This window comes from Solea senegalensis, linkage group LG21, assembly GCF_019176455.1.
Source record: "Solea senegalensis isolate Sse05_10M linkage group LG21, IFAPA_SoseM_1, whole genome shotgun sequence".
In the NCBI taxonomy this organism is placed as follows: Eukaryota; Metazoa; Chordata; class Actinopteri; order Pleuronectiformes; family Soleidae; genus Solea; species Solea senegalensis.
The window spans coordinates 14470549-14484674 of NC_058040.1; the positions used below are offsets into that span (position 1 = coordinate 14470549).

At 43.1% G+C, this 14126-nt stretch overlaps 1 protein-coding gene across 4 annotated transcripts in view; it reads right to left on the minus strand.

Moving 5' to 3' along the window:
* Positions 1-567: 567 nt before the first annotated feature.
* LOC122787070 (mediator of RNA polymerase II transcription subunit 13-like) overlaps positions 568-14126 on the minus strand; it is a 74167-nt gene continuing 60608 nt past the window's right edge. For 2 of the 4 annotated variants that reach the window (XM_044053635.1, XM_044053633.1), the window contains exons 10-31: positions 13468-14118; positions 13013-13226; positions 12045-12123; positions 11779-11900; positions 11529-11625; positions 11187-11404; positions 10079-10257; positions 8860-9788; positions 8341-8520; positions 7978-8207; positions 7679-7877; positions 6947-7235; positions 6607-6859; positions 6306-6494; positions 5987-6210; positions 5741-5883; positions 5251-5409; positions 4936-5100; positions 4563-4726; positions 3622-3786; positions 3405-3514; positions 568-2550 (exon numbers count right to left, since the gene is read on the minus strand). In XM_044053635.1, coding sequence (XP_043909570.1) covers positions 2418-2550; positions 3405-3514; positions 3622-3786; positions 4563-4726; positions 4936-5100; positions 5251-5409; positions 5741-5883; positions 5987-6210; positions 6306-6494; positions 6607-6859; positions 6947-7235; positions 7679-7877; positions 7978-8207; positions 8341-8520; positions 8860-9788; positions 10079-10257; positions 11187-11404; positions 11529-11625; positions 11779-11900; positions 12045-12123; positions 13013-13226; positions 13468-14118 — 5092 coding nt within the window. In that variant the 3' untranslated portion in view covers positions 568-2417. The remainder of the gene's footprint in view (positions 2551-3404; positions 3515-3621; positions 3787-4562; positions 4727-4935; positions 5101-5250; positions 5410-5740; positions 5884-5986; positions 6211-6305; positions 6495-6606; positions 6860-6946; positions 7236-7678; positions 7878-7977; positions 8208-8340; positions 8521-8859; positions 9789-10078; positions 10258-11186; positions 11405-11528; positions 11626-11778; positions 11901-12044; positions 12124-13012; positions 13227-13467; positions 14119-14126) is intronic. The other 2 variants (XM_044053636.1, XM_044053634.1) reach the window with 2 other exon arrangements.

Genomic DNA, 14126 nt, shown 5'->3' on the forward strand with positions numbered 1-14126 from the left:
CCCTACTACTGACCTACCATGGCTCAATCCTAACTCCTTGCTTTTTTAAAATACTTTTAGTTCTAAAACTTTATATATCAGAAAATGACCTTTTATACTTAAGTACAGTAAAATGTCATATACTTAACACTTTTGCATAAGTAATATTACTTAAAAGATACTTCAACTTCTACCAAAGTCATTTTCGGATAAGATACATGTACTATTACTCTAGTATCCCTTTTATTTACTTTATACATGACTGAAATAGGGGATACCACACTGTAAAGTTACTGCATTACAAGTTAAGGCCTTACATTAAAAAACAAATAGAGGATTGAGGTATTTTTTAGTTAATGTTCATATTCGTGACTTCTAATCCGACGAACACATGTGGAAAATTTGACCTAACAACAAGGTCATGTACCTGAAAATTGTATTAAAGGTCGGGTAAACAACACTGTTTTTTTGCTTTTGATAACTACTGATTATTAACACTGCATACACCAAATAAACAAAGCAAAAACACAACGTACAGTCTGACACATTTACATTTGTCTGGATTCAGAGAGGACGTCAAACGCAGCATCATTTTCAAGAGTTTTAATAATTTACTAAAAAAGAGTGTAAAAGAAACAGATCAGTCGCACTGAAGTGGATCTGTTTGATATTCAAAGTGATGAGAGATGGAACATTTTTGTTTTTTTTGCAAACGTATCTGTACATTTGTGTACACTTACTTGGCAATTTAACCTTTTGGCTGTAATCAAATGAGTTTTGCACTGTATATATATATATATATATATATACTGTATACACATATAGATGTGTATATACATGTATGTATATACATGTATATACACACACATATATATATATACATACATGTATATATATATATCTATCTCAAAAGCTCACAGCAAAAATAGTTTGATATGAATTGCTTGAAAGTAAGCCAACCAGCATGAAATGTACAGCTTTAAGAATAAAAAAAACAAAACAAAAAAACAATAATAAAAAAATAAAAGACACAGCTGAAGAGTGTATATACAAACATGCTAGGAATCTAACACACAGCAGACTGAGTGAAGCTGAAGAGACAGGCCTTGATGGTTCACTTGACATCATTTAGGAGAGCCAATGAGATAAAAACGTCATTTTAAATATTTCATTACCTTGTAATATTCAAATACCATGGTTTTCTATTGCCTATTTCAAGTCTTTGAGCAGAAGAGGAACACTTTATAAATATACAGTATACTGTATCTCCTGCATCCGTTAGTTTAATTTAAACATTTAAATAAGAAGTTGAAATGTTCAGTATCTGTAGAAAATAATAATAAAAAAAGAAAGAACAATGCATTTTCTTTGATAAATGTTCATACTGTATCCATTTTTCACGAGATATTTATGTCCCTCACTCTTGTTATTAAGTGCCTGCTTTGAAGAGGTAATATATATTTATGTATATACATATAGCATATCAAATTCTATGACATGATATAATTTGTATAAATATGGCATCTTTACAATTGCATTAAAATGACATTTTTTTATTTTTTATTTCAGATCCCAAGACAATTAACCATCAATTGGGAAGAAAAGGCCTTGTTTAAGTTTCTCATTTTCTTTGTTTTAAATATTAAAAAATAAGTCTCAATTCTTTGCAAATGTATGTCATTACAATATAAACAACACTTAACGCCTTGACCGATCAAATATTTCCCATCGTGTTTTTTATCTACACTTTGGAAGGTGAGGAAAAAGTGCCGTTATTAAATGCTCCCTTCTTTGGAGTACGTGGGGATGTTTGCCCCTCTCAGAGCAAAGGTAAAAGTTTCCTCGACTGACTGCAAGTCCCAAGAAGCTAAACAGTGCAGTTCTGTACAAAAAATGTAGAAACATTGTTAACGGAACATCGAAAGAAAGCCATGGGTTTGTGTTGTCGTGCCACGTTTTGCTGGTTGTACATTATGGAGTTGCGTGGCCCCCAGACGATCGTATACCGCCATCTCTGTCATCCACGGATGCCTCAAATGCCACAAAGAGGTTTAGTCCACATGGAACGTGACGCCGTTTTGATCATGAGAAGGTTTATATTTTGATATGTCAGTACACCGTCAGACAGATCCCTCTGATTATTCCTCAGAAAGCTCCACAACTTGCCCAGAGCCAGTTTGAAAGGTACAAATCGGATTTGCACGCTGTCGCCGTTCACCAAAAGTGATTATTGTTCATAGACTTTCTTATTTGTTACACACCAGGCTCAGGGGAAGGCAGTCTGTATTGCCTTGTCCTTGAATTGGCCTTTAAGTACATGTCTACCCAAAACAGCAGAAGAGTTCTGGTGCTCTCTGGTGCCTGACAGGAGGAAGTGTAGGCACAGAGGAAATAAAACTGTCCATCCCCCGCTGAGCTCTCCGGGAAGTGTCACACAGTTAAAGCATGTTCAGAATGGCATTGTACATTTGGATCAGCACAGCCAGGTGGACGGGCAGACAGGATTGGCGGTCTTGAGTGGCAGGGGTACACGTCAGCCAGGAGAGGGCGTTATATTGTTCCAATACAAACCTGTGATCAGAAAATAGACAATTTTGTCAAGGGCTTTTTTTTTTTTCAATACTCATCTTATTTATAATCATTTATGTATATTTATTAAATATAAATAAGAACAAATGTATTAAATAAATATAATAAATAAAATAAATTTATATATAGAATATATATTCTCTCTCTCTATAGATATATGTTATAAATAAAAATACAAAAATATAATTAATTAAATATATTTATTTATTTATATTCATTTTATTCTATTTATATTAGTTCATTTGAATGGATATTAAGTTGTAAGTATGTTTTCATTTATTTATTTAATATCTCCTCATAAAAAGGAGAAAACCATACATATTTCAGAAATCTTTCAACAACTTGTTTAAAACCAGTTGTATAATTGTATACAATAAAATAACTATTATTTATTTTGGCAAATAACAAAGTGAATTCACCTTTTTATGCCCAACATTCAACCATAAAACACATTTTTCTCTTCAGGAATGCAGGTAAATAACTACAATTTGACAAGAAATAATAATGTGCTTTACAATTTTTTTTAAGAAAACATCTAATCCTAGATAACAATAATAATTATTATATTTTAGCATTAAAGAACAGAAATGTAAAAAAAAAAACATTTTTATAATTATCGATGCTGTTAATTTAGTGCAGATGTGGATTTGAGTGGTGGTCTAATAAATGTGTTAGACATTGTATTGTAATTGATCCATGTCATTTACATTTTACCACGTACATAGTTCAACTACTTAAATAAGTAGTTGAACTAGTTCATTTTTAAACCTATATGGTCATTTTATACTGTTGTGCACTCAAACTCCAGGATCTAAAGCAATATGTAAAACATTTACCTGAGCACATCAGAGGTGGTCTTTGAGTCTAAGGGGTGAGGGGTCCTCTTAGTTTTGTCTGACACCAGCTCATCTGACTGAGCTATAGAGATGTGGTGGTGGAGAGATGCCTGAAGCAAAAAAAAAGAAAGCAATGTCAAAAATACGAGTTTACTCTCTCACACAGACACAGACACACACACACTAACACAAACACTGTATGTCATGGTGGAAGTACCTTGAGAAAGAGTGGACACTGACTCTCAGCCTGTGGGCAGGAGGCCCAGAACCAGTGAGGAAGTCCATTTGCTTGTGCGGTGGAGACGTAATAACCCAGAGCGAGCGGCTGCTGCTTCAGCTCCTCTGGTGGATTGTCTCGAGACAGCAAACGCTCTCCTTGACTCTATATTTACACACAGGAGAAGACCAGCAATTACCCACAGTCTGCATATAAACTATAGCTCACTGATTTCTAGTAGCTGGATGCCTGTGTTTTGTACTTGAACCTTAGAATAATGTTGAAAAGAAAAAGCCATGTTGTGTAAAGGTTTAAAGTGAGCTAAAGCGATCCACTTGTTTTAAAAAGGGAACATATTGGTTTTAACAAACTTGACCCGGATAAGTTCCTGCCACAGAGGCTTTGCAAAACATGTATTTGCATTTTCCACCGCGTGGTTCAAAGTGATGGAAATTGAGCGCACAGTGTTTAACCTTCAACTTCAAACTATGCAGCTGTGCATTGCCAGTGTTGTTTCTACAGTGTGTCAGTGGCGTCTTAATTGCGGCTGATTATCGGTTGTCAGCACCTCTGTTCTCCTGTGCCTCTGAGACAAATTCCTCGGCGTCTATTTTACTTGTCAAACCTTAAATTCGTAATCACGTTTGATAGAAACACGTGGTGTCAAACGTCAATAAGAACTGGAGGGAGGAATGAGCAAAATTCCCCCCGTGTGCAGTCAAAAATAATGACACTTCTGATTTCCTATACCATATGTTCTTTATCCGTTTAAACAGATCAAAGCAAGTACATCGATCACGTTTCTGTGAAATAGTGATGTTTTTGTAGCAACAGTTGCAATGTTATACTGTTTAAATACACTATCTGTGATTCTTATGTTAGGTGTGAGGGTATGCCGTGTCACTGTGGGCATGTTTTCATAAAATGAGTCCGTCATGCACCCTGGTGTGATGGAAATGTGATCCCATTCCCATCCCAGATGGAGAACCAGGTGAGGGCACAGGAGAGGTGTTGGGGGAAGGGTGGAGGTTCCCCGTGATCAGCATCATGTCATGGCCAATGTCGTTCTCCAGCTCATCAGGGAAGGGCAGATCAAACATGTCGTCTAACAGAGAAAACACAGAGAGAGCAATGTTTCCAGTGTCACGACCACCCTGATCATGTTAAACGTTATTGTTATTGATACCTCCGGAGGAGAGGAGTCTAGAGTCAGTCATCACTAACACAATAAATATTCCCATCACAATGTAAATCCAGACCTGGGATTTCATATCTTGTAAGTGCAAGAGTGACTTTTATCCTGCCACTGGTTACCATTATTATCTTCTGTCGGGTAGGAACTGGGTGCGAGCTGGGTGGTGGCAGAAGTAGGGAAGACTAGGATGTGTGTGCAGGAAGCATCCTGAGGTGTATTCAGCTGCGACGTCTGCAGATTCAGAGCAGTGCTGCGTCCGAACACTGAGCCCATGGTCACGGCATCTGGAGACGCACGCACACAAACATACAACTGTTAGTCACCGATGTTGTTAATGTGACACTCAACTACAATAATACCGTCGATGAGAAAGGATCAGCATCAGCACTGTCGTCACCATCATTTATAACAGACGCCGTGGGCGAGCTACTAACCAGGCATGATCACAAAGGAGCCCTGTGGCTCCATGGCGACCAGGCAGGCACTGAGGATGGTGGGAGAGTCGGCAGCTGAGATCCCACACATACGACAAGCCTCCCTCAGCTGGCGCCCTATTGAATGGAGAGAATGCTCTCCAAGGAGTGAGCTCCAATCTAGATGAGACAGGAGACACAAGGAGAGACAGACAGAAAAGAAGACTCAGAATCAGTTTTATTACCGATTAGTTCTTAACATATAAGGATTTTGTACAGGGCTGTACATACTAAGATGAATATTAGAGCTGCTATAATACAGTCCGAGTAATTACAGGAAGGCGATGAGTATTGTGCCACAGACTGAAGATACAGATGCTTCCATTTTTATGACATTGCAAGTAAGAGATGATTAGATTTTACAGTAGTAGTGATTCCTTTACTATTTGCCTATGTTGATAGAAAAGGTGAGTGCTTTCTCTCTCTTTCTTTCTGAACCGTAGTCTCTCACCTTTAAGCTCCCCGTGTCCCAGTCTGCCTAATCGACCAATCACAATCCTCCATGGCAGCGAGGTCATCTGGATGATGCCAACACACCACTCCCACAGCTTCTGCAGTCCCATCTTTCTGGCCGAAACCTTGGGACGTCGTGCTCTGCAGTGAAAAATTGAGGGATGAGGCATCAACGTAAAAACACCAGAACCTTACGATGGAGAACTGTGAACAGGACGAGGATAATAAACAGCCATCTCCTCACCTGTTGGGCACATCAATGTTGATGATGCAGGACTCCAGGATCTCCCCCTGCTGGTCAGTGCAGGACACCAGGATCCAGCGCTGGTCATGTGATAGGCAGTATCCCACATAGAGCACATTATATCTGGGAGGGATCTCTGCCCAAACCTCTCCTGGTTCTGGCTGCTTGGGACGAGTCAGACCCAGGATGAATGGAGGAGTATACAGCTGCAGTGGACTAGGATGCTGGAACATTGCATGCATTGAGCATATTAAGTACAATGTGTGAAAAAATATAATAAACATTTAAGTTCCATCATAGTTTGAATCATTATGCTTACCTCTGGAGTCTTAAGCACAGTACTGACAGTGGACACAGGGCCAAAGCCAGTCAGGGACTTGATGTGTGTTTGTTGGGGTAGCAGACGCCTGCACTGGGAGTAACAGGAGAAAGCCATGGAGCGCAGGTTCTGCAGGTACAAGTGGCTCTCCCCACTGGCCGGCTGGAGAAGATACTGACACGGCACCACCTGCATACGATCAAGGCAAAAGAACGGGAGAAACAATTAGGATCAAGAGTGAAGAGTTAAAGGGAAATCTGTTGCGTCCAGCATCGTGTCAATCCCAGCATCTTTTTTTTACCTGTAGCACCAGTGCGGGTCTCATCGTCTCGGGCAACATCTGCAGCATCTCTGTGTAGCAGCGAAGAAGCCCGAGTAACCAAATGCTACTGGCCTCTACCTCGTCACCCTCCTCTTCCTCTCCGCCTTCATTTCTCACTGCACTTGCGCTGAGAAAAGCGTCCACGATGTAAATAACGATAGCTGGTGGGTTGGCGTAGCTGTCCGTGGAGTCAGCCACAGTGGGGATGCCGATTCTCGACTGCTCAGACGTCCTGAACGCAAACAAACGTTGCATTCGTTTAAATGTGTGGAACAACACGGGAGGGTGGATCATTTATTAAAAAGGAAAAGGCTCTTACAGTTCAGGATTCTCTGCTGGTGTGTTCGCTGGTGGTGTGGTAGTAGAGTTCCCCTTAGGATCACTGCTCTCTCCTTGAGTTGTCTCTCCCGTCTGGCCTGAGGTCGTTCCAGACGGGGTCAGAGACTTAGTCGAACCGACGGCACCCTGAGCTTGTTCCCCATCAGGAGCCCAAGCTTGAGTCTGTCCAGAGGAGGCAGACTGGGCTGAGGACGCGTTGTTCACAGGAGGCTGGACTTTGGGAGGCAGCAGAAGACTGCTGTCCAGAGTCAGAGTGGACAGCTGAGGACCTGAGGAAAGGAAAAGGGTTAAGGTTAGAATAAAAAAAGGTTCAATTTAAAACTTAAAGACATAATATGTAACATTTCTGCACTAAAATATCTAATATTATATATTTTGAGTGTACTTACACTTGCCAAAACATTTCCCTCACTCTTTAAATCCATATAAAATGTTATTTCTATTCAACGGTAACAGACAAACCAAGAGTGAGGAAGGAAGTATTCTGTGCTACTAGTTAGCCAGTGTGTTGTCCATTATTTTTATCATTAATTGATCAGAACTCCTCAGTGACACTTGCTGTGGTTTTGCCACCAAAGAACCCCAACAAGACAACACTTCCCATGATCCAAAGCTGCATCCTGACATCAAACTAGGTCTTTTATTATTGAGATTGAGACCCCTGGTGGCAGATATTTCAATCTATGCATTAGATTAGATTGGATATCCTCACCTAGCTGCTGCTTGCAGGCATAAGCATACAGCTTGAGTTTGCTGAGGTTGTCAGTGTGCTGCTGTCCAGCCCATGGTCCAGTCATCCACTGATCCACATCAACCTCCTCAAGCTTTTCTGGCTCCACATCTTCACCCACACGCACAAGGCCATCCCTGGACACCTTGGCCAGAGGGCGGTGCTTCCCAAGGCGACACGTCTGGAAATGTAGTAAGCGGGGCAACACTTTGTTAACTCATTCAAACAATAACATCGTAATCCAGATGATATTTGTTGACATTCCACCACAGACAGCCCACCTCGTATACGGCACTGAGCTCCTGGAAGAAGGATCGGGCCGCAGCTAGGAGAGAGCGGCTATTGGGGCACAGCACCACATACGCCACATCCCGCTGCCCTCCATAAGGCTCCAATAGCAACTTTTCCCAAAAAGGCAACGCCAACGGGGACAAAGCCAAGAAGTCCCTCTCCCGGTCATAGCCTAGTAAAACCGTGGGGATGGGTAACGGCTCCGGTGACTCTTCAGAACCTTAAACCAACAGAGATCGTAATATTTACTCCAATCCAACAAGGTAATCACTGTGCATCTCATGTTATCACAGATTTATAGTGCTACAGGCAAAGTATTCAGTACAAAAAACCCACAAAGAACATTGACTCACCGTAGGAACCTCTGCCAGCCATCTTATGGAACTGCTGCCATGTGAGTGGACCCTGCACATGCTGGATGTTTTCCCAGGTCCGTCCTGTCCTCTTCTTCTGGATGGCATCCTGTAGGAAAGGCTGCAGAGACAGCAGCAAGCGAACCATGTCCTGGGACGACAACATGCTCATGTCCAGCACTGTGGGGGTTAGAATAGACATGCACACACACACACAGGTGAACACACACACACAAGCATACATGGACATATGCACTGTGCTGTATATGCAGTCGTCTCATCTATGAAAAAGTGCCAGATTAATGTGAATGGCTTCCTAAAGTGTGGCCTTACAGGTATTACAGTGTTACCAGAGTCTGGAGGACAGAAAAATGCTCCCATTACCATAATTCTTCAAAAAAGTAAAATATAAAATATAGGATAGCGATAATAATTATTAAAACAAACCCTCTAGAGTTTGGGAATTTCTGACATACATCATTCAGGTTCCTTCTTTAGCAGCTAGATTATGTTTCTTACCATTAGTGTGTGGCCAGGGATGTAAAGCTGTACTCCTGACCACAGCTTGATCTACTTTGCCCCCGATGGGATTATCCACATACTGCAGCCCCTGTTCCAAGGCATTGTAACACTCCACACAGGCATCACTTTCATCTGCCCACTGCTTTTCAGACATCCAGCTTTGAAGCAGTGCCCCCTTGCGGCCGTGACAGGAACAGCTGAGGGGGAAGTGCAGTGACGTGAGGGAGGAGATGGGCTGGGAGCACTGCTCCTGCAGAAGGATCATTACAGACGGAGACGCAGGGGCTGTATCCTGAGGCCGCTTGGCCCTGGGGTCTCCCATAGGTGGGTCCCGCCGGCAAAGAGCCAGCCTCCTCTCGGCTGCCCTGCCGACCTCAGAAGTCCGACCAAAAATATCCAGCTCATCCTCCAGGAAGAGGCCTGTGCCGTGGGCCAGCCGCCTGTTCACAATGGCACTGAAGCCACACATACAGCGATACTGATCTTCACACGTGGAATCGGGGATATAAACCCCCACATCTGCTCCTTTGACGTTCATATTGCATGCGCAGATACAGCAGCTGTCGAAGTTGCGGTCCTTGAAGACGTTGAGGACGGAGTCTGAGAGAAGGAGGATAGTGTACAGGCTGTGGGCCTCGGGCAGAGAGGGTCCTGGCCGAGCCAGGGGCTCTACAGAACTGAGAGGAATGCTGGTGGACGGAGTAGAGGCTGGTGAGCTGAGCTCGGTGCCGTCCTGCTTCACTGAGCCCTGCCCAGAGCTTGCAGCGTTAATACCTCTTGGTGTACGAGGAGTGCGAGGAGTAGGAACAGAGAAGCGGGGAGTGGCAGGAGACGGGAGGATGCCAGCAATGGTGCTCACAGAGGCAGTGGTGGCGCTCATCTGACTATACTCCTGATCTGTGACAGTGTTGACACTGGGGATATTTCTGGAAAACAAAACACACAGTCAGACAGAAAAACAATATTAAATTGACTCTCTGGGGAGCAGCTCTTGAAGGTCATGCTGGTGCTTAGATGTGAGCAGAGCTATATCCTCAGAACCATCTGACTTTACCATCCTCAGAGTGCTACACTCTTTCTATTTGAGGTCACCCTCGTATATTCATCCTTCCGAAACCACATAGTCTGGCACATGTTCAAAAGCTTTAATGAAAAGCTTTAAAAAAATAACAGCATAATAAAATGTTTTCTATGCTAATCACAGCCGACTACTCACGTGTATCCATCCCTGTTGAAAGTGGTGTTCTGGGGATGCATGACTGCTGGGAAATGCTCCATTTTGGGCAAGAGGGCCCAGGATGGACGATAGTAACACTGCTCAGGAATCTTGAGTGGTGGAAGGGTCTGGCTGGGGAGGCAGGATAGTGGGGCAAACATGGAGGATCCTATTTGTGGCTGGATTAGGAGAAGAAGAAGAACAATTAACACTTTTTTACAGCCATTATTCTTAGAAATGAAACCCATTTTTTTTTGTGTGGGGACTAGTTTCAGTGGCAGATTACTACACATTTACTGTTTACAGCTGCATGGTGATATGTATGGAATTGCACATTAATAACCTGCACTACAATAAACAGCAAAGGCATCATGAGGCATCAATTCACACAGTGCAATTAGCAAATTCATGCCTTCACGTGCACATGCACTACTTGCCAGTGGGATTTTTCTTTATAGCAATTGTCTTTGGAAATGAGTGTGTTTGAAACATTATGCACATTATCCATATGTTTAGAACTTAGTGTCATATTTAAAACTTGCCAGCAACACATCACAAAACAAGCAAGATTACATTCTACAGGCAGGAGTGCAAATCAGCCGAGATCTAACGCAACGTAGCTTACTGTATCCTACTCTCTGTTCATTCATAAAAGCTGTCTCTAGCTCTAATTCTAATTAAACCCTTTAATCACAGTTATGTGTTTCTCGTAAAAACAACAAAAGTTATTTTATTGTCGTTTGGAAGAGCCTGTCGTCCATGTTATCCAGCAGATGCACCTAATAGCGGCAACTAAGTGCAATCTCCTATAATTAGCTCTTCCCGGCTCACAGAGCCTGCAGTCAGTACAGATGTCTGACTCACAACGCAGACATCGCTAATTAGTGAGGTGCAAATGTCAGTGAAACAATTCCAACTTGGCATGTGAGTCTGACCAGTTGCAAAGAGTAATTAGCTGCCACTTAATCCACAAGTGCATGCATTGACTTCCCCATGGCGACCAAGGTTTTCCGTGGATTTAAGTCAATTCTGGCATCAACAAGTTTCTCTGTCCATGTTCTTTTTCCCATTTCACACAAAGCCAAATAATTATGCATCAATTCCTTACCTTGATATCCTCCTGCCTGGGGCTGGCCATGCCCTCGTCGGTCTCCATCCTGTATTCAATGAGTTGCGTCGAGGCTAAAGGTGGCAGTTGGTCAGCTGCTCCGACGGGTGCAGGCGGCTCTGTGCTCAGGGTGTCGCGGTACGTCATGATGGGCGAGAAGGCGGGGTGCTGCTCTAGGGAAGGTGGCGTGGGAAACATGCGCTGGAGGTCTGCTACTGCTGAAAGGAGATGAAGAGACAGGGAGGACGGACAGGATTTATTCCCCAATTAGGACGCAGTGGTTCCATATAAAGTCTGCAACAGACGCCACTGAAATGTATTTTTGTCTAGATTGTGACTCACTTGATGGGTACGGCACTGCAACTCTTCCTTCCTTCCCCAGAGGGCGATCTTCTGTTGACATCGGCAGCTTTGCTGAGTGCTGGTTGGGGTACACAGTCTACAAATCATTACACACAAGCTTAGACCATTAGTTTTGTTCAGTGCTTCAGAATATTGTCATTTTAAATTACCAGGACAACGGTAGCATGAGACTCGGACCTAGGACTCGGAGCCCCTACTTTTAGGCCTGTATTACAGAATAAAGTCTTACCCCCAACTCCTCCTCGTCTTCATCAAATATGTTGTCTAGATCAGAGATGTTGACCACCAGATCCTTTTCTCTGGTCAGGGAAGGATTAGCTTTGGCAGCTCCGTCGTCCTGACTAGATTCATCTGCAACACAAACATCGCAGTTGTTTAAAAAAAAAAAAAGTGTTTTAAAAAAACACTGCACAAGGAAGTATTTAGTCACAGAGTGTTCTGCAGGATATGTGTGTGACGATGATGATGATGGCAGTGAGTGGGGTAGTTTCTGACCTGATTTTGGTGCCGAGTTAAAAATGGACATAGCATCTTTCCCATCAGGCAGTGCTCCATTGCTGGTGATTTCCTCTCCCTGGTGGATGAATTGGAAATAGATATGAATATTTTCAGCTTAGTTTCATCGTCTACAGGCTTTATCCTCCACGTGAGGGTCGCGGGACACATGCTGGACAGGTCCCCAGTCCCTGTTCAATTAACCTCTGCATGTTTTGGTACATGTGAGAGGAACCCCACACACACACACACACACACACACACACACACACACACACACAGGAAGAACATGCAAACTTCCCGAACCAGAAACTTTCTTGCAGTGAGACAAAAGTATATTTTTTGTTTAAATAAAATGTCTTCAGCCTTCTTCCAAATAACTAGGTCAAAAAGATGCGTAACATTGTGACATTTTGTGCCACAACATTTCATAGTGTTTCATTTATTCATTTATTTTAGTGTTTCATTGCATAAAAAAAATGACCATGCAAGAAAATGTTGTAGAGCGTGAGCTGCTTTTATCACAAGTAACTGTCTCTCAAGTGAACAAGAGTGAATTCATGAGGTTTTTGGCCACACGAGGGCAGCAAGTGAACAAAACCCTGACTTGCCATCTGCTTAATGTGTTAGCAGAGAAACACAGCAGCAGCAGCAGCAGCATTTGTTTGATTTATGCTTCACCTGCTGGAAAACGTTAAATCCAATATTTACTGTTTTTAAATCCAATAAATCCGTGTACAAAATCTTGAGGAAAATATTTGTCTTTTCGGCTATTAGATGATAAATATGCCAAACTTATTCCAGTCTGGTTGTACTGTTGTTGTTGTTTTTCCCCACTGAAAAGAAGCTGTTGGAAAGACGTTTGTTGAGAATAAATTAAACCATGTGATCATTTTCCGTGGGTTCAACATTATGACACTATAACACAATAAATTACGTGTCACAATTAAGTGTCTGTGTTGTTCTACCTTGGCCTTCTTGCTGGGTTCTCGCCCTTGGCCCTTTAATCGTTTGGACGTGGAGAAAATGTACTCAATGTCTCCTTCCTTAAAGTCGTAGGGATCGTCCCCAGGCTCCCGCAGTGCCTCCACACCTGGCTGCTGGAACAGGCCCAACGTGTGGATGTGGTCCCTCACCCTCTCCTCTGAGATTTTAAATCTCTTGTGTGTCTGTGTGTACAGTCTGGAGAAGACGAAGGGGACAAAGGCAATCACACAATCTGTCGTGGCATTAGTGGGAACTTAATGTTTTATATTTCCAGAACAACTTCACTGGATGTGTCTTAGCTTCGGTCGATAGATAGTGAATTCCACCAATATTTGCACAATATTTGCAGAAAACATGAGATACCTTTGTTAATATCTCAGCCATGGTCAGTCCTCTACCAACTGAGACCAACACTTCTATTGTGTCACTATCCTACCTCTTTAGTGGAGCTCCTTCAGTGGCAGCCTCTGTCCTCACTTCCTCCAACTTATCAGTGGGGAGGTCAGAGGGTCTGAATTCAGTCTTATCAGTTGTGGGAGTCCTGAAGCCTCTCCACCAGCCAGCTCCATTCTCCCTCTGCCTCAGCAGAGCTGTATACACAGCTGTGTCGCTGGTAATCAGCCCCAGACCTGAAGCTCCATCTGGACAGACAGGCATGTCCACGTGGCCATCCAGGACCTCTGGGTCCTGCACCCGAGGGTGCGGGCTAAGTGTCGGAGGAAGCGGAGACATCGGTGAGTGGAGGAGGGACTCGGGGGCTTTTGTAGAGAGCGGTTTGGGATATTTGCAACCTGGCAGAGAGCCCAAAGTCTCTATGGGTGGCTCCAGCGCCACAAGACCTGCAAGCTGGGGCCCGACCGGTGAGTCCTGCTCCAGAGGGGATTCCTGTGTCACAGATAGACGGTGGTGGAAGGGGATCGTGGCTGGCCTCTTTGATTGTTTATCAGCCTTTTCTGTCTTTTCACTGGTCTTGTGTTTGGGCAGAGGCGGAGGGTATAATGATGGGCCAGCAGGCTGAGTGGGGTTGGCACTGGTCTGGGTGTTGGCACTGGATGTGGTGGTCAGGTTTATCTTCTGCTGTTTTAACCTGGAGCA